This window comes from Oryctolagus cuniculus, chromosome 15 (assembly GCF_964237555.1).
Source record: "Oryctolagus cuniculus chromosome 15, mOryCun1.1, whole genome shotgun sequence".
Classification (NCBI taxonomy): domain Eukaryota; kingdom Metazoa; phylum Chordata; class Mammalia; order Lagomorpha; family Leporidae; genus Oryctolagus; species Oryctolagus cuniculus.
The window spans coordinates 41,192,155-41,211,043 of NC_091446.1; the positions used below are offsets into that span (position 1 = coordinate 41,192,155).

Consider the following 18,889-nt stretch of genomic DNA (forward strand, 5'->3'; position numbering starts at 1 on the left):
GTAGGCGTATCCTTACCAATCAGCATTGGAACTGAGAACAGAAATGAAACTGCAACAGGTCGATTTCTTGTTCCTGAAAAAGAAACTTAAATGTTGAGTGCTTTCTCTGTCCTCTTTTGAAAACTGAGAGGAGACTGATGAGAACGTTGTACTCATGTACCATTGCCTCTTTCCTGTCCTTGCAGAGAACTGGAGCTGGCAGATGCAGGTTAGGGCAGAGGCCTGGGAGCCTAGAGCAGGGGACCATGATAACCACGGGGTGAACTTGGGAAAGCTGCCCCCAATCTGTGTACCTGTTTGCTTACTATAAGCAAGCAGTTTTCATTTCATAGTGCAAGAGTTCACAAAATTCTCAATGAAGTCTTTTTTTTAATGATTTTTTTTATGTGTTTTGAAGATAGAGTTACTGAGAGACAGAGGCAGAGAAAGAGGGATCTTCCATGTGCTAATTGACACCCAAGATGTCAGCAATGTCCGGAGCTGCGCTGAACTGAAGCCAGGAACAAGGCGTTTCTTCCAGTTCTCTCATGCGGGTCAGGGACCCCAGGTTTTGGGCCACCTTCTACTGTTTTCCCAGGCCATAGCAGAGAGCTGGATTGGAACTGGAGCAGCCAGGATTCGTGCAGGTGCCAAAATGGGATGCCGGCACTGCTGGCAGTGGCTTCCCAAGCTACACCACAGTGCTGACTCCTAAATGGAAGTCTTAACTCTCATTTGCTGCCATTCTAAGAGATGACATATTATTGATTCTACTATAACTATGCATACCCTGCTAACAATGATTTTACTCCTTATTAGTCATAGGAACAGACTCTGGGTCCCATCCTAGGAGTCTAGAAACAACTCTCTGGGTGGCTGAGCCATTGTGAGGGCCATTCACCTCTGTGAGCTCGGTTCCCTGCTGGGCCGAGGATGATACAGGACACCATGGTGTCTCGTGGGGACACCTTAGCCTCAGTGTGGACTCTTGGCTTCAGCGGAAGGCAGAAAATGTCCCAAACCAGCACTGTGAAAGCAAGAGACTTTTGTTAATGTGATCATATCAGGTGACTCCTGCCATGGCCCCCATGTGTTATTTCAATTCCTCTTTCCTGTGCATTGATAAATATGTGTTAATATGTGGGCTGCATATTCCCTGTGTTTCCCCAAAAGGGACTGTGATTCCCGGAGACCAGGAGTCCAACTCTCTTCAATCTGTAGATGGTTACTTCTGCAGGTGTCATGACAATTGGAAGTTATCACAACAAGAGAAGGAGTGATATGTGCACTGTGCTAATATATTGCAATGGATACAACGAGGCTGAAGGTCAGGTAACAGCGACTCCTGACACCATGTTGGATCCAACGGTCGGTTACCCATCTCTAGTCTACCTCTGCTTGGCTGGGCTGCAGTCTCTGCAAGACTTCATTTCTTTGTCTGGTTCCTGTCAGGTGGGGCTTGGTGTTGCCACGCCCTCCCTGCCTCTGGTGCAGTGACTGCAAGACCATGCTTTGCTGTGTGATCCTGGTGGGTGGGGCGGGGCCTGCCATCTAGTATCCCTGGGGTGCAATTTTTGCCAGACCACGTTTGCTGTCTGCTTTCCGGTTTCTGGCATGTTGGGGTTCTCGGTTGTGACAGGCAATCTCAAGTTTATTCAGATGATAAAACAAGAGATTTTGCATGAATTAGTGGATCCCAGTACTCACTGCACTATAGAATCCTCCAGGGAAGTTCTAAACACAGTACCAACTAGACTGCATCCCAGGCCAAGCTGCCCAAGGCCAGATGCACATGTAGTCTCTGCATCCCAAGGACAGGCCTCTGCATGGACGGCTGGGCTGGACCTCGGCACAGGGTGGTGTCTGCTGTCTTCTGCACGTCTGAAATCCTGTGATAAGCTATCTGAGACTTCTTCCCTGGACACCTTTCCTTGGATTGCAGGTTCCAGGGTCTTTATAACTCTGTGCCGTGTACCCCATGTACACAATGGGCAATGAACCTCTCAGTCTCCATGGAACAAGCCAACAGTGAATGAAAATGCAAATATCCTCACTGTGGAAGCTGACCTTTAACTGACTTTGTACCCACTTTCGTCTGCCTCTCTCAGTAGCTTGTTTCTATGCAATGTTTGGGAGACATTGCTCATCATGGTAGTTTAGGTATCTATCTCTGCAAGCTGTTTGTTAGTAAAATAAACGAATAAAATGTTTCCGTGTGAATACAACCACAGTTTATTTGTGATAAGGCTAGTTGACAAACTGTTTTTCTACCTTATGTCATAGACACAGATGTTTTCTCATTATACCCACACACACACAGACACACACACACACACACACACACATGCACATGAGCTGTTTCACAAGTTTCTTCTTTCTTCCAGAGGCAGAGGTCAAGGGGGATGAAGGAACAGAGGCAGGTGCTCCCCCTGCTGTTTCACTCCTCAGTTGCCCATACAATGCTGAGGGCCCAAGCTGGGTTCTGGAGGCACAATCCAGGTCTCCCAAATGGATGACAGGAACCCAACTTCTTGAACCACCACTGCTGCCTCCCAGAGACCACATTGCAGGGAGCTGGAGCAGAAGCTGGAATGACAGTCAAACCCCAGGGAACTTCAAGGTTGGATGTGGGTATCCTGACAATCAAGGCTGTGGGGAGCAACTCGGACTAGACTGTTACTGGAATTAAGACTTATTCTATGCATCTGCTCTCCCACAATATGGCGCTGGGAGAGGAGGAAACAGCTTCTACACAGCTGCCTCCAGTTCAACCAATAAACAGCAGGACCTGCTCCTGATTGGAGGAGAGCAGCATACTCAGCGTGTGGGCAGCCGAGTTGGGATTGGTGGAAGAGGACTATAAAGGAGGAGAGAGACAACATGCACCAGGAACATCTAAGGGGAACATCTATCTGAAGGAACACCTGAGCAGCCCCCGAGAGCCGGCCGGCGTGCCGCTCCCCCGCGGAAGTGGGGAAAGTGGCAGGGGGAACCGCCCTTCTACGGAGGTGGAAGGGTCGGTAGCCAACTCGGGAAGAACCAGCAGCAAACCTGGGGAGGGCCGAGCAGACAAAAGAACAGCACAGGGTCCTGTGTCGTTCCTCCACGAAGACGGGAAGCGACACAAGGCAGTAGGCCATGCTTGCAGCTATTTATCCTATCTTTCTTTGCAGTTAATTTTATCCGTTTTAAAAATTGCATCATTATCATGAATCATGTAATATGTTTCTAAAGCCAGCAAGTAGGAGAGACATTTACTACCTGTTAACCTAAATCAAATGCAATATGAACGCGGTCGATACTTGAGCACCTAGAGGCTACTCCCCACCCAGTTCCCACCGTCAGCAGCTAGTCTGAGGTCCTGCTCAGAGCACTCTAGGGCTTCATCCCTTCCTCCTACCAACCTGTGGAGCACCTCCCGGAGGCTCAAGGCCTCCTGGTCCAATGGGTTTCTCTCTAGTTTCCATGAAACCAGTTGCTCCAAGGCTTTGATACTTTTATCCCTGGCATATGAGTCCTTTCTTATTGTAACTGCCTTTAAATAATGGGTAATGGCATCAACTTCAGATTTTTTTTGAAATTCTAGAAACTGACCATAGTAGAAATGTATATTTTGCTGTATGTGTTCCTGGAGTGGTGTCATGCACAGCACTTTTTGGAAAGTGTCTTCAGCTTTTTCATGATCGCCTGCGGTTATATACATGCGTGCCAGGTCCACATAAGCCACGTCAAACGTGGGCTTTTGTTTGACAGCATATTCAAAGTGAAATATGGCTAATGGAATCAATCTGTCCACATTCTCCCTGTCCCGTCCTCTAGGCTGCATGTGGGTAGTTTTCTTTATTTGGTTTCTTTTTTTCTTGTAGCAGAGGCCTATCTGCTGGTGAAGAAAGGCAGACCTGGGTGTTGCCTCCAAGGCCATTTTTAGGTACTCCAGAGCTTCATCCAGATGGCCTTGTCTGCGGAAAAACTTGGCTGCGTATCGAAAGACATAGGTCTGGGAGGATGTGTGAGCCAGAGCTTCCTCCAAGCACTCTCTTCCTTCGGCATCTTGTCCTACATCCTGCAGCTTCAGAGCAAGCAGAGCTTTAAGGTATGCATCTTGTGGATTGAGCCTGATGGCCTTCCTTAGGGGCTGCAGAGAAAACGCATCACTGACATCGCATGGTCTTTTGGCAGGGTAATCCAGGCGATAGACAGTGATTGCATACCCTGTGTTGAATTCGGGGTTCTCAGGGTCTGCTTCCAGAGCCTTCTCAAAGCAGGCCTTGGCCCGCTCATAGTTCTTTCCTCCACACTTCAGCAAAGCCCAGCCTTCCTCACAGTCCATCTCAGGGCACTCCATTCTATAGCGGGAGGGGTCTGCAGACTTCTGGCACGTGTTCTCCACCTTGTCCAGGTATGTCTGTGCATCTGCCAGCCTGCCCATGTGGTAGTACACCCAGGCGTAGTTGCCCCAGGTCACCAGACTCCTCACATCTGAGTGGTCAGCCTGGTCTCCCTGAACCACCTCTTCTGCTTCTTTCAGGTTCTCCAGGGCATCCTCATGCTTGCCTTGCAGGTGTTTCACATAGGCCAGCAGGTTGTATATTCCTACCTTGTGTTCAGTGTCTAGAAATTGAATCTCTTCCAGGATTCTGTCTTCTAGGTCAGGCAACCCAGTGTCTTCGATGAGCAGCCCCCATGTGAAGTGACATCTCAGCTTCTGCAGCCTGTCCTTCAGCGGATGCTCCTCAGCACACTCACTGTGAAACAACAGCAGAGTTTGTTAGGTGAGGACTCTAACAGCAAACAGAGAACTGTAGCACCTTGAGCCATTTTAGTCTAGTTTTGAGGCCTCACACTTAGACTTCCTTTCGAGTGCCTGTATTTTTAAGACACTCATGACTGTGAATGTCACACAGTTGTCTGTCTAGGGGTTCCAGTACGTTTCAGTTAAACAACCATTGTTTGATTCTGGGTCCTTTTTTTATAAAGGTGGACTACAATAGCACTTCTCACACTGGGCTTGAGGAGGATTAATAAGTCTAGAGTAGGCACATGCTATATGAAACTTGCCTATTTTGCTAATATATTTTGGACTGAGACCCATCAGAATTGCAAAATCCCAGGAACTGTTATTGATTTTAGTATCTTAGTTTCCATATATGGCAACAAATATAGACCAAGAAAAAGAAGTTCTATTTACCCAGTTTTTTTTCACTGCTTACTTGAAATAAGTATACATTCTCATGAAATGACTAAGGCAGTGCAGTGATCCTGTGTTTCTTCCACTCTGTTTCTCTCAATGATCCTATCTCAAGCAGTTAACATCCAATAGCAGGATCAGGAATTGACACTGGCACAACAGTGTAGGTATGTTGTTCCGTGGTTTTTCTCATGTGAATAAACTGTGGAGTCACCACCTCAAGTAACACAGAAAGGCATCCCATCACTGCAGCAGTCCCCTTAGGATAACCCTTTAGAATCAACCTGTGATTGCTTCACCATACTCCCAAGCACCCCTGGTCTTTTGGAACTACTACTTTGACTTTCATCTCTCTAATACTGCTATTTCAGGAACATTCTATGAAGGCAGAATGTTGTGGAGCATGCAAATAGCAATCAGTGTAAGACATCACAAAACAGGATGTATCAGAAAACCATGACTCTCTTAATGCAGAAAAGACATTTGACAAAACTTAACATTCTCCCATGATACAAATACTCAACGCACAGGTAATAGAAGGAAGCTACCTCAACACAATCAAGGCCACATATGGAAAATCCCACAGCTAGCATCCTATTCAATGCTAGAAGGTTGAAATCATCTTCTAAGGTCAGGAACACAGGGAAGGATGCCTCTTCCACCACTTCTATTGAATATAGACCTTACATGTAGCATATTTTGATGATTCCATGCATAAACTGTTAGAACTAATTTTAAAAATTTAACCGAGCTTCAGAATATAAAACCAACATTCAAAAATCACTGTACACACTAGCAATGAACAACCTGAAAAAATACAAGAAAATCACTTATAATCTTATGAAAAAGAATAAAATATTAAGGAATAAACTTTAAAAAGAGGCAAGATAATTGTATGCTGAAAGAATTAGAGACAAAAACAATTGGGAGGACATCCCTTGATCCAGTAGGAAAATTTAATATTGTTAAGCTATCTTTACTATCCAAAGCAGTCTACAGATTTCATTAATGTCCCATCAAAACCCCAACACTATTTTCTCAGAATTGGAAAACTCATTCTAATTCTATCTGTGAAATGCCAAAGCCAAAAGTATCTTGAAGATGGAATACACATTTGATATCCCATACTTCCTGTTTTCCTGCAGGAATCAAAATATCATGTTCTTGGTATAAAGACAGAAGGTATAAACCAGGGACTAGAACAGGGAGCCTAGAAATCAACCCTTGATTATAGAGTTTTATTTGTGAGCCCTAGAAAAATAACAAAATTCCACAGACTGACTGGTTTAACAATGTCTTTTTTTAGAATTATGGAGAGAAGAGAAATCACAGATGAAGGTGCCAGACAATCTGCTCCTCGTGAGCACTCCTTGTGATGACTCCCAATGTAATAGCTAATTAGTATACTAAGAAATATTGAAACAAGAAATCAGAGTAATAATATGAGTTCTAGTGATGAAGATTCAGTTGGCAACGTATAGACATTCTTAGGGTCAAGCGTATGTACATGTTTGCGTGCATGTTCCCAAGCAGGGACTCAGGCCAAGACTCACGGCCAGGAGGACGACAATGATCTGCGGATGGCCTGCGTTCCCCCAGGAAGAAGTAACTGCTAATCTAAGATGCAGTCCAACTGACACAGGAGCCCGGCTGGGCAGAGAGCGAGAGCAGAAGACTGCAGGGCAAAGCCATAAACTTCTCATGCCACATCCCCACAACATGACCCACAAAGCAAATGCGAGGCCTCGGGACTGCAGCTGACACAGCCCCTCGGCCCTGCACGTCCTCCGTGGTGAGCAGCCTGCAGAAAACGCTGTCTGCATGAACAAGCTGCCCAGCCCTGCCCAGACTGGACAAGTGCAGCTGGTAGAAGAGACTCTGGAGATCGGAGTCATTTCTCCCTTCCTGAAAAACTCTGTCTCTCTTCCCTCCATTCTGCGGGTAGAGTATTTGAAAAGGTTCCTTTGATTAACGAAAAGAAACAAAAACACATGGGTGGAAAATCCTTTCTGTGTGTGGTTATGACTATGCATCTCCACAGTCTTCTACACGCACAGGCACATGTCCACTTTCCAACACACTCCAGTCCATACACAGCCACTCAAATAGAGTCATGAGCAAACGTGTCCACACCTGTTGAGACAGTGGTGACGAACATCTGCTCAAAATCTCTATAGGCATAGCGCAGAGAGGCTGAGAACTCCTTACCTCATGGTTGCTGAGAAGGAGGCAGAAGTCTGCAGGTTTCCTGAGCCGGACTGTGCCCTCTGAGACCTGGCCCGTGTGCGTTGTGGATTCCACATAAACTGAGCACTGCAAAAGGGGTGTATCAGCAGAAGATGTTTTAGTTGTAGGTGTCTCCTTGCCAAATATGTTGCAACTGAGAGCAGAAATGAAACTGCAACAAGTCGATTTCCTGTTTCTGAAAAAGAAACTTAAATGTTGAGTGCTTTCTCTGTCCTCTTTTGAAAACTGAGAGGAGACTGATGAGAACGTTGTACTCATGTACCATTGCCTCTTTCCTGTCCTTGCAGAGAACTGGAGCTGGCAGATGCAGGTTAGGGCAGAGGCCTGGGAGCCTAGAGCAGGGGACCATGATAACCACGGGGTGAACTTGGGAAAGCTGCCCCCAATCTGTGTACCTGTTTGCTTACTGGAAGCAAGCAATTCTCATTTCACAGAACAAGAGTTCACAAAATTCTAAATGGAAGATTTTTATGATTTTTTTTATGTATTTTGAAGACAGAGTTACTGAGAGACAGAGGCAGAGAAAGAGGGATCTTCCATGTGCTAATTGACACCCAAGATGTCAACAATGTCCAGAGCTGCGCTGAACTGAAGCCAGGAAGGAATAAAGCGTTTCTTCCAGTTCTCTCACGCAGGTCAGGGACCCCAGGTTTTGGGCCACCTTCTACTGTTTTCCCAGGCCATAGCAGAGAGCTGGATTGGAACTGGAGCAGCCAGGATTCGTACAGGTGCCAAAATGGGATGCCGGCACTGCTGGCAGTGGCTTCCCAAGCTACACCACAGTGCTGGCTCCTAAATGGAAGTCTTAACTCTCATTTGCTGCCATTCTGAGAGATGACATATTATTGATTCTACTATAACTATGCATACCCTGCTAACAGTGATTTTACTCCTTCTTAGTCATAGGAACAGGGTGCATGTCTGTGTCAGCATGTTGAGTCTTCAATCAGAACAATTTTGGCCTTAAGAAAATGCATTTCTCATTCTCATTGAGTAGAGCTTCGTGTAGCTGTGTAGGTTGATCTAACTCCCAGATACGAGTATCGTGGCTCTGCATGACTGTCATAGCTGTGTCCAGTCCTCTGGGGGCTCCAGCACACTAGCTTGGATCTACCCTACCAGCCACCTGTTACTTTCTTTGGCCATTAGAGGTTGGAAAGAGCCTTGCTGAGGTTTGGATCCTGGGTAGAGGTTGGCTCTTTTTTTGATTGAAATACAGTTTATTCTTTTAGAGTGTTTAATTAGTTTTCAACAGATTCAATGTAGTTCATAGACACAAGTGTAAGGCTATATTGATACTCCCCTTCTCCCCCCACTCCATTTCTCCCCTTCTCTCACTCCCAGCCTTCCTCACCCTTTCTTTTTGTCATTTTTGAGATAAAATATTTTAAATTTATGTTACAGGAAAAAGGCTTAACGTTTGAATAAAACGTTTAGCAGGCAAGGAAAAAAAAAAGTATTAGAAATGGTCTGTTTTCTGAGAGCACAATGCCTTGGGATGCTTCTCGATGATCAGTTGGGTTTCCATTTCCCAGTGCATCAGGTATCATGTAGAGAAGGGAACAATACATTTATCCAGCCATTGCTCTGAATTAGACAGCACTCCTAGTTCTAGGTGTGTCACTCAGGCGGATTCATCATTCAGAATCCTGCCTAGTATTTGCTGGAAATAAATGGACCCAGAGTGACACAGGAAAGAGTGCCATTAAGCAAAGTGGAGGCAGCTGTGTGTGCATTGATAAATATGTGTTAATATGTGGGCTGCATATTTCCTTTGGTTTGTAAAGTTGTAATTCCCAGGAACCAGGAGTCCTCCTCTCTTCTGTCCAAAAACGGTGACTTCTACAGGACACATGACAATTGGTCATGACAATTGGAAGTTATCACAACAAGAGAAGGAGTGATATGTGCACTGTGCTAATATATTGCAATGGATGCAACGAGGCTGAAGGTCAGGTAACAGCGACTCTGGACGCCATGTTGGATCCAACGGTCGGCTACCCATCTCTAGTCTACCTCTGCTTGGCTGGGCTGCAGTCTCTGCAAGACTTCATTTCTTTGTCTGGTTCCTGTCAGGTGGGGCTTGGTGTTGCCACGCCCTCCCTGCCTCTGGTGCAGTGACTGCAAGACCATGCTTTGCTGTGTGATCCTGGTGGGTGGGGCGGGGCCTGCCATCTAGTATCCCTGGGGTGCAATTTTTGCCAGACCACGTTTGCTGTCAGCTTTCCGGTTTCTGGCATGTTGGGGTTCTCGGTTGTGACAGGCAATCTCAAGTTTATTCAGATGATAAAACAAGAGATTTTGTATGGATTAGCGGATCCCAGTCCTCCCTGCACTTTAGAATCCTCCAGGGAAGTTCTAAACACAGTACTAACTAGACTGCATCCCAGGCCAAGCTGCCCAAGGCCAGATGCACATGCAGTCTCTGCATCCCAAGGACAGGCCTCTGCATGGACGGCTGGGCTGGACCTCGGCACATGGTGGTGTCTGCTGTCTTCTGCACGTCTGAAATCCTGTGATAAGCTGTCTGGGACTTCTTCCCTGGATACCTTTCCTTGGATTGCAGGTTCCAGGGTCTTTATAACTCTGTGCCGTATACCCCATGTACACAATGGGCAATGAACCTCTCAGTCTCCATGGAACAAGCCAACAGTGAATGAAAATGCAAACATCCTCACTGTGGAAGCTGACCTTTAACTGACTTTGTACCCACTTTTGTCTGCCTCTCTCAGTAGCTTGTTTCTATGCAATGTTTGGGACACATGTGTGCCTGCTCATCATGGTAGTTTAGGTATCTATCTCTGCAAGCTGTTTGTTAGTAAAATAAATGAATAAAATGTTTCCGTGTGAATACAACCACAGTTTATTTGTTATAGGCTAGTTGACAAACTTTTCTTCTACCTTATGTTATAGACACAGATGTTTTCTCTTTATACACACACAGACACACACACACACATGCACATGGGCTGTTTCACAAGTTTCTTCTTTCTTCCAGAGGCAGAGGTCAAGGGGGATGAAGGAACAGAGGCAGGTGCTCCCCCTGCTGTTTCACTCCTCAGTTGCCCATACAATGCTGAGGGCCCAAGCTGGGTTCTGGAGGCACAATCCAGGTCTCCCAAATGGATGACAGGAACCCAACTTCTTGAACCACCACTGCTGCCTCCCAGAGACCACATTGCAGGGAGCTGGAGCAGAAGCTGGAATGAGAGTCAAACCCCAGGGAACTTCAAGGTTGGATGTGGGTATCCTGACAATCAAGGCAGTAGGCCATGCTTGCAGCTATTTATCCTATTTGCTTATTGCAGTTAATTTTATCCGTTTTAAAAACTGCATCATTATCATGAATTATGCAAAATCTTTCTAAAGCCAGCAAGTAGGAGAGAAGTTTACCACTTGTTAACCTAAATCAAATGCAATTGAAAGTGGTTGGTACTTGAGCACCTAGTGGTTACTCCCCACCTGGTTCCCTCGTCAGCAACTAGTCTCAGGGGCTGCTCAGAGCACTCCAGGGCTTCATTGAATTCTCCTTTCAGCTTTGGCCCAATCTCGTGAGGCTCAAGCTTTCCAGGTCTAATTGGTTTCTCTTTAGTTTCCTTGAAGCCAATTTTCCAAGGCATTGATACTTTTATCCCTGGCATATGAGTCCTTTCCTATTTTAACTGCCTTTAAATGATGGCAAAATGCATCATCTTCAGTTTTTTTTTGAAATTGCTTTATGCGATCAAAGTAGGGATTTGTATCTTAGTATGTTTTGTTGGATGATCTCCTTTCTTTGGGAAATGTCAGGTTTTTTTTTTTTCTGATCACCTGCAATTACATACATGCCAATCATTGTACATAAGCAATCTCAAATGTGGGTAGTAGTTTCACAGCATATTCACAATCAAATATGGCTAATTGAACCAATCTGTCTACAGTGTTCCTATGCTGCCTCTACACTACATGTTTGTAGTACTTAAAAACTGCACTAAGCTATGAGCCATGTCATTTTCAGCTTGGGCACTCCAAAAAGAGTTTCCCGAAGCATAGGTAATATTCTTAGCTGTGACATAAAGTCCAACAATGTGTTTGGATCATGTCCATCCTTTTGATTGCTAGTAGCTAGACTGATACAAACAGAAGCCCGAGTTTATTATAAGGCTTGGCTCATGGACCCCATGTTTTTGGTTTCAGGAGGGCCTTGGGAGATGGAAATCTAGGTATGGAATGCTGGAGTGACTACTAAAGTCTTCTCTTTCATGGTAAGTCTCATCATTGCTCACTTGTTTTACTGTTATTTTGTGCCAGGTCAAAGCCCTGGTTGCATGAAGAAGTCTCCTCTGTTTGGGACAACAGCTAGTCTGACGATTGAAACTGTTTCTTCCAAAGGCAAAATCAGAAGCAAAATGAATCTGCTTGGCCCAGCATGCCCTGCTTGCCCCAAATGGTATTAAGCATCTGTGGTGTATGTGTATAGGGATGTGATGTAGAAGAATGGATGTTCTTGTCATAGGCATTTGGAGGGAAGGGGAAAAGTGAAAACAGCAGGGCAGGCAACGGAAATTGATTTGTATCCTCACAGGTTTTATATGTTTGAAGGTAGTGCTTGGGAAAGATGATGTTATATTTCGTTTTGAGTACCTTACTTGGATAACGGTGATCTCCATTTCAGAACATGGAGTTGAGGTCAGCAGCCAGCCTTAGAGCCTTCTCATAACACAGCAGGGCTTTGCTCACTTCCCCTCTCAATTTGTGGATGAGCCCAAGGAGGGCGGTACTTTCCACAACTTGGACATTCCGGTTCACACGTCTTTCTGCCAATCTCTCTAAAGCCTTGAGCAGTTTTTCCCTGGCATAAGACACTTTTTCTATTTTTAGACCTTTTAGATACTGAGTGATGGCTTTGTCTTCAGATTTCCAGTGATATGCTAAGAAATTACCGTAGCTGTAATGAATTTCTTGTTGGATGTGATCATCACTGTTCGGGATGCATAATGCTTTCTGAAAATGTTCCTCAGCCTCTTTGTACTGGCGTATTTCTGCATACATCTCAGCCAGGTGAACATGAGCCAATTCAAATGTCGGCTTTAGAACTGAAGCCCTTTGAAATTCATTTATGGCTAATTGAACCAATCTGTCCACATTCTCCCTATCCCGTCCTCTAGGCTGCATGTGGGTAGCATTCTTTATTTGGATCATTTGTTCCCTGTAGCAGAGGCCTATCTGGTGATGAAGAAAGACAGATCTGGGTGTTGCCTTCAAGGCCCTTTTTAGGTACTCCAGAGCTTCATCCACACGGCCTTGTCTTCGGAAAAATTTGGCTGCGTATCGAAAGACATAGGTCTGGGAGGACGTGTGAGCCAGAGCTTCCTCCATGCACTCTCTTCCTTCGGCCTCCTGTCCTACATCCTGCAGCTTCAGAGCAAGCAGAGCTTTAAGGTATGCATCTTGTGGATTGAGCCTGATGGCCTTCCTTAAGGGCTGCAGAGAAAACGCATCACTGACATTGCATGGTCTTTTGGCTGGGTAATCCAGGCGATAGACAGTGATTGCATACCCTGTGTTGAATTCAGGGTTCTCAGGGTCTGCTTCCAGAGCCTTCTCAAAGCAGGCCTTGGCCCGCTCATAGTTCTTTCCTCCACACTTCAGCAAAGCCCAGCCTTCCTCACAGTCCATCTCAGGACACTGCGTACTATAACGGGAGGGGTCTGCAGACTTCTGGCACGTGTTCTCCACCTTGTCCAGGTACGTCTGTGCATCTGCCAGCCTGCCCATGTGGTAGTACACCCAGGCATAGTTGCCCCAGGTCACCAGACTCCTCACATCTGAGTGGTCAGCCTGGTCTCCCTGAACCACCTCTTCTGCTTCTTTCAGGTTCTCCAGGGCATCCTCATGCTTGCCTTGCAGGTGTTTCACATAGGCCAGCAGGTTGTATCCTACCTTGTGTTCAGTGTCTAGACATTGAATCTCTTCCAAAATCCTATCTTGTAAGTCAGAAACTTCAGTGTCTTCGATGAGCAGCCCCCATGTGAAGTGACATCTCAGCTTCTGCAGCCTGTCCTTCAGCGGATGCTCCTCAGCACACTCACTGTGAAACAACAGCAGAATTCATGTAGCTGATGAAGGAATGCCAAAGCAAAAAGACCCAAGAAACCACATGTCCAATTTTAGTCTCTCTTCTTAAAAGTGTACCGCTTGTATTTCTTACAGAGCACCATATTTTTAAGATATGGGCTGTGAATGTCTTTCAGTCGACTATCTTCTGGCTCTAGTACTTTCTGGCTAACCAACTACTCTTAGGATCGTTTTTGTAAGTGAGGATAACAATAAAACTTCTCATACTGGGCTTAGGGAAGCTTAATAAGCCTAGAGATCTATAGCACTTAGATATATTATAAGCTATATCAAAGGTTTTTTATTTTGCTGCTAATATAATTGGGACACAGACCAGTTAGTAATACAGATGCTTATTAAATGTTATGCATTTGAATATCTTAGTCTCCATATAATGCAAGATATTCAGAGCAACCAAAAGACATACTGTTTTACCAAGGGTTTTTTCCCTCCACTCAACATACCTCTAATTTCACACAAAGGTAGAGCAGAGATTCAGGGTTTCCTTCATTCACTTTTCTCAGTGATCACATCTTATGTAATTATAATCCAATATCAACATCAGGCATTGACATTGGTACAATAATGTATGTATGTAGTTCTGTGATTTTTTTCTTCCCATTAATGAACTTGGAACTACCACCTCAATTAATATTCAAAACTATCCCATCACTGAAACATTTCTCTTAGGATAACCCTTTATAATCAACATGTCCCTTCTTGACCTAGCCTCCCAAACATCCTGGCCTTTTGGAGTTACTAATTTGATTTTCATCTCTGATGTTTTCATTTAAAAATATGTGCTATAAATGGAGAATGTTATACACTATGCAAATAGCAACCAATGTAATATACCAAATTAATAGAATTAAGGGGAAAAATAATGACTCTCACCACAGAAAAAGCATTTGGCAAAATTAACATGCTAACAGATACAAACACTCAATGAACAAGTAATAGAAGGAAACTACCCCCAACACAATAAAAGCCACATATAAAAAACCCACAGTGAGCATCACACTCAATGCTAGAAGATGAAATCTCATCTTTCAAGATCAGGAACAGACAAGGATGCTTGCTTCCACAAATTCTATTTAGCATAGAATCATATATAGAAAAAATCTAAAAATATAGATCTTATATATAGAAAATCTTGATGATTCCATGCAGAAACTGTTTCAACTAATAAATAAATTCAGCAAAGTTGCAGGATAAAAAAATCAACACGAAAAAATCCCTTGTGTTTCTGTATACTATGAACAATCTAAAAAGGAAATTAAGAAAGCACAAATCTCATATTTAATACCATGACAATGATATACTTAGGAATAAACTTAACCAAAAGGTAAAAGATTTGTATATCTAAATCTGTAAAACATTGCTGAATGAATTGAAGAAAGACACAAATAAGTGGAAAGACATCCTGTGTTCATGGATCAGAAGACTTAATATTGTAAAGAAGACAACACTACTCAAAGAAATATACAGATTTAATTCATCCCCTGTCAAAATCCCAACAGCTTTTTCTTTTTCAGAATTAGAATTCTCATCCTAATTATATTTAGGATCTCAAAAGATCCCGATTAGCCATTACAATCTTGAGAAATATTACAAAGTTGGACAGCTCACATGTCATATTTTAAAACATACTAAAAAAAGGATCAAAATACTGTGTTCCTGGCATAAAAACAAACTATATAGACGAATGGAGTACAATAGAGAGCCCAGAAATAAACTGTTGAATAAGGGTTGTATTCATCAGCTCAGGCTAAAATAACAAAATATCACAGACTGGATGGCTTAAAAGATTTTTTTTTCAGGAGTTCTGGAAGCTAGAAATCCCAGATGAAGGTACCAAAAAATCTGGATCCTGCTGAGGACTCCTCTGGATTTGCAGTGGCTGCCTTCTTGCTGCCTCCTCACATGGCCTGTCTGCATTGGTCCACGAGGAGAAAACACACTTGGGTCTCTTCATCTTTTTATGAGGATACCAGCCTTACCAGATTAAAGTCCTGCACTATGACCTCACCGTTATTCCTTCCTATTCAACACTATCTCCAGATAGAGTCTCAATAGGACTTAGAGATTCAATAACAAGTTTGTGTGGCGGTACACAATGAAGTTCATTCTTTTTTTTTTTTTAAGATTTATTTATTCATATGAAAGGGAGAATTATAGAAAGGCAGAGGCAGAGAGAGATAGCGAAAGTGAGAAAGAGAAAGGAGAAAGAGAGAAAGAGAAAGAGATCTATCTGCTGGTTCACTCCCTGGATGGCCACAACAGCCCAAGCCGCACCTATTGGAAGCCAGGAGCCATGTGCACGCAGGTGCAGGGGCCCAGGGACTTGGGCTATCTTTCACTGCTATCCCAGGCCATAGCAGAAAGCTGAATTGGAAGTGGAACAGCTAGGACTCAAACAGGCACCCATATGGGATGCTGGCACTGCAGGCAGTGGCTTTACACACTGTGCCACAGTGTCGGCCCTGAAGTTCATTCTTATGGTGAAATAGTTTTTGACAAAAGTGTTTTACTTTGGGAAAAAGAGTCTTTTGAATAACCACACAAAAGAATAAAGCTAGTCTCATGTTATTCCACATAAAAATATTAACTTAAAAGAGAATAAAAAAAATGTATAACCTAAAGCTATACAACTCTTAGAAGGAAACATTAAAAAAAAAAAACCCTCAGGACATGATTTGACAGTGGTTTTTTGATCGTGATACTAAAACCCTAGGGAAAAACAGACAAAATGGATAAATTGGACTTCATGGACATTAAAAATTTGTGTATATCAAAGGACACTAGCAACAAGTGATAAGAAAACTTGCAGAACAAGAGAAAATACTTTGAAAGCATGCATCTGGTAAGAGATTACTATCCCGTGTATACCAAAATCTCCTACAAATCAGCAACAAAAGGACGAAGAACTCTTTACAGATGTGCAAAGGACTTGAGTAGACATTTCTCCAAAAAAGTCACAGAAGACCAGCAAGCACATGAAAGCATAGTCAACATCATTAGTCATTAGCAAAATGTAAATCCAAATCACTTCTCACTAAGTCAGCTAAATTGGAAAAGAAAAAAACAGTGAGGAAGCATCAGCAATGATGTGGGAAAATAGAAATCCTCAGACATTGCTGGCAGGAATGAAAAATGGTACAGTTGCTGTGGAAAGTAGCTATTTGACTCTCAACAAGTAATTCGTAGATTAGCATAGAGCCCACTCCAGGGTATATATTCCTGGCTATATCCCAAACCTCCGTGTATGCTCAAAATAATTAGAAGGAAATAAGGAACATTTGTACACAGTTGTTCACTGCAGCAATACTCTCAACAGCCCAAGAATGGAAACAATCCAAATGCTCATTACCTGATGAACAGATAAGCACAACATAGAATAGCTAGAAAGGTAGTATTATTCAAACGTAGAAACAAATAAGGCAGCTGCACATGCTTATTATAAGAAGCCAATTCCAAAGGTCAGTTATTTTTCTCCCCATTTGATTTGAGGTGTCAGTCATGAGAGTGACTATGAAGACTAGCCCCAACCCAGGGTGTTTACATGTGTCTCTCAATGGCTACCTCTTTATTTTGGTTCATGGCCTGATGCTAAATGTCTGGTCCCTAATCAGGTGTCCCTCTCATAGGACACTCGTTCCTACTGGCAATCACCACTGTGGCCCTGGTCTGACATTGTCCAAGCCATTGCTGTCAGGATAGGCCCTCTCTGGGAGAGCCCTGACCTGAAAGGAAGTTAGGATCAGGTGAGCTAAAGAGGAGACAACTCAAAGAAACACATCAACTAACAGAGCAGCTAAATCTTTACAGGTCCCAGAGAGAAGAGTGCAAGCACCATGCAGGGCTGATGGGAATGGGAGAACCACTGGGAACATGCATGTTCTACCACAGGGTGGGGAGAAGAGAGATGTACCTGTGGGCCCAAGTCTTTATTAGCGTCCAGAGCATTATCTACATGGGTTTCCTGCAGTGTTCGAATTGGCAGGTTTGGAAGAAATGACTGGGGTCATGCAGTAAAGCATGAAAGCAAACTAATAAGAGTTCTTTGAATCAAGATTCAGTTGAGGCCATACAGAAATTCTCAGACAAGGCCCTGTAGGCAAGGGAGATATTCCTGCTTCCAAGCACAGAACTCCAGCCAAGACTCACGGCAAGGCAGGTATCAGGGTTCTGTGGACGGCCGGAGTTCCCCTGGGAAGAAGTATCTGCTGCTCTAAAATGCAGCCAGACTGACACAGGAGCCCCGCTGGGCAGAAAGTCAAAGCAGAAGCCTGCAGGGTAGGGCCATGAGCTGCTCTTGCCACTTCCCCACAATATTTTCAGCAGAGCGTCTCAGAGGCCTCCTGACTGCAGCTGACCCAGCCCCATGGACCCTGTGTTTCCTCCCTGGTGAGGAGTCAGCAAAAAAATGCCGTCTGCATGAATAAGCTGCCCAGTCCTCCACACACAGGACAAGTGCATTTGGTAGAACAGACTCTTGAGATTTGGATCAATTTCTCCCTTCCTGCAAAACTCTTTTCCATTTTCCCTCTCCTCTTTAGAATATAATATGAGGAAATATTGCTTAGGTCAAAGTTAACAAAACTAAAAATGCCTGCATGAAAGAAGTCCTTTACCTGTGTTTAGGAATGTGTATCCCCATAGTCTTGGACACACACAAACATACATGCACACACACTGACACTCCAACATACTAGTCCAAATACAGCTAGTTACATAGAGTCATTGGGAAACTTGACCTTACTGAGACCAAACCTGTTGAAATAATATTGATGAAAAGTTTCTCAGAATCTCTACAGACACAGTGCAAAGAAGCTGAGAGCCTCTTACCTCATGGTGGCTGTGAGGAGTCCAAAGTTCTGTAGGGTTTCCTTTAGCTGGATGGGGTCCTTGGTGATCTGGCCAGTCTGCCTTGTAGATTTTCAGATACCTCGGAATATATAAGGGAGGTAACAGCAGGAAATGTTGTCAGTTGAGGGTGTATCCCTGCATTTGAAAGCTGGAAACCGAAAGTGGAAAATGAAACTGAAACTTTTCCCTGGAAAAGGAAACCTAGAGACTGCTTTGCTCTCTTTCTCAAACTGTACTTTAGATGTTGTGTGTAGGGGTGGGTGCAAACTCTTGAAATCTGTTCTTAGCATAGAGTTGGTCTTCTGTATATAAAGTTGAACTAAAAATGAACATAATAATGAAGAATGGGATGGGAGAGGGAGTAGAAGGTGGGACAGGAGTGGGGGTGGTAGGGGGGGTATGGGGCAAAGAACCACTATATTCCTAAAGTTGTACCTATGAAATATGCATTCATTAAAAATAGCTTTAATTAAAATACGACAATGGGATATCTTGACATATGAAGTAAAC

General features: G+C 43.9%; 1 protein-coding gene and 1 long non-coding RNA gene across 2 annotated transcripts in view; one reads left to right on the forward strand and one right to left on the reverse strand.

Annotated features, from left to right (window-relative positions):
* The window catches only part of LOC100342321 (interferon-induced protein with tetratricopeptide repeats 1B), a 31,949-nt gene extending 13,450 nt beyond the window's left edge, over nt 1-18,499 (reverse strand). Inside the window, 1 exon segment of the mRNA XM_070057640.1 lies at nt 18,359-18,499. Within this exon segment, the coding sequence (XP_069913741.1) occupies nt 18,359-18,363 (5 nt within the window). The 5' untranslated portion in view covers nt 18,364-18,499.
* On the forward strand, nt 24-18,442 carry LOC138845349 (uncharacterized). Its single transcript, XR_011382379.1, has 2 exons — nt 24-4,751; nt 6,474-18,442. It is a non-coding gene; the product is annotated as an uncharacterized lncRNA (long non-coding RNA).
* Nucleotides 18,500-18,889: the final 390 nt, after the last annotated feature.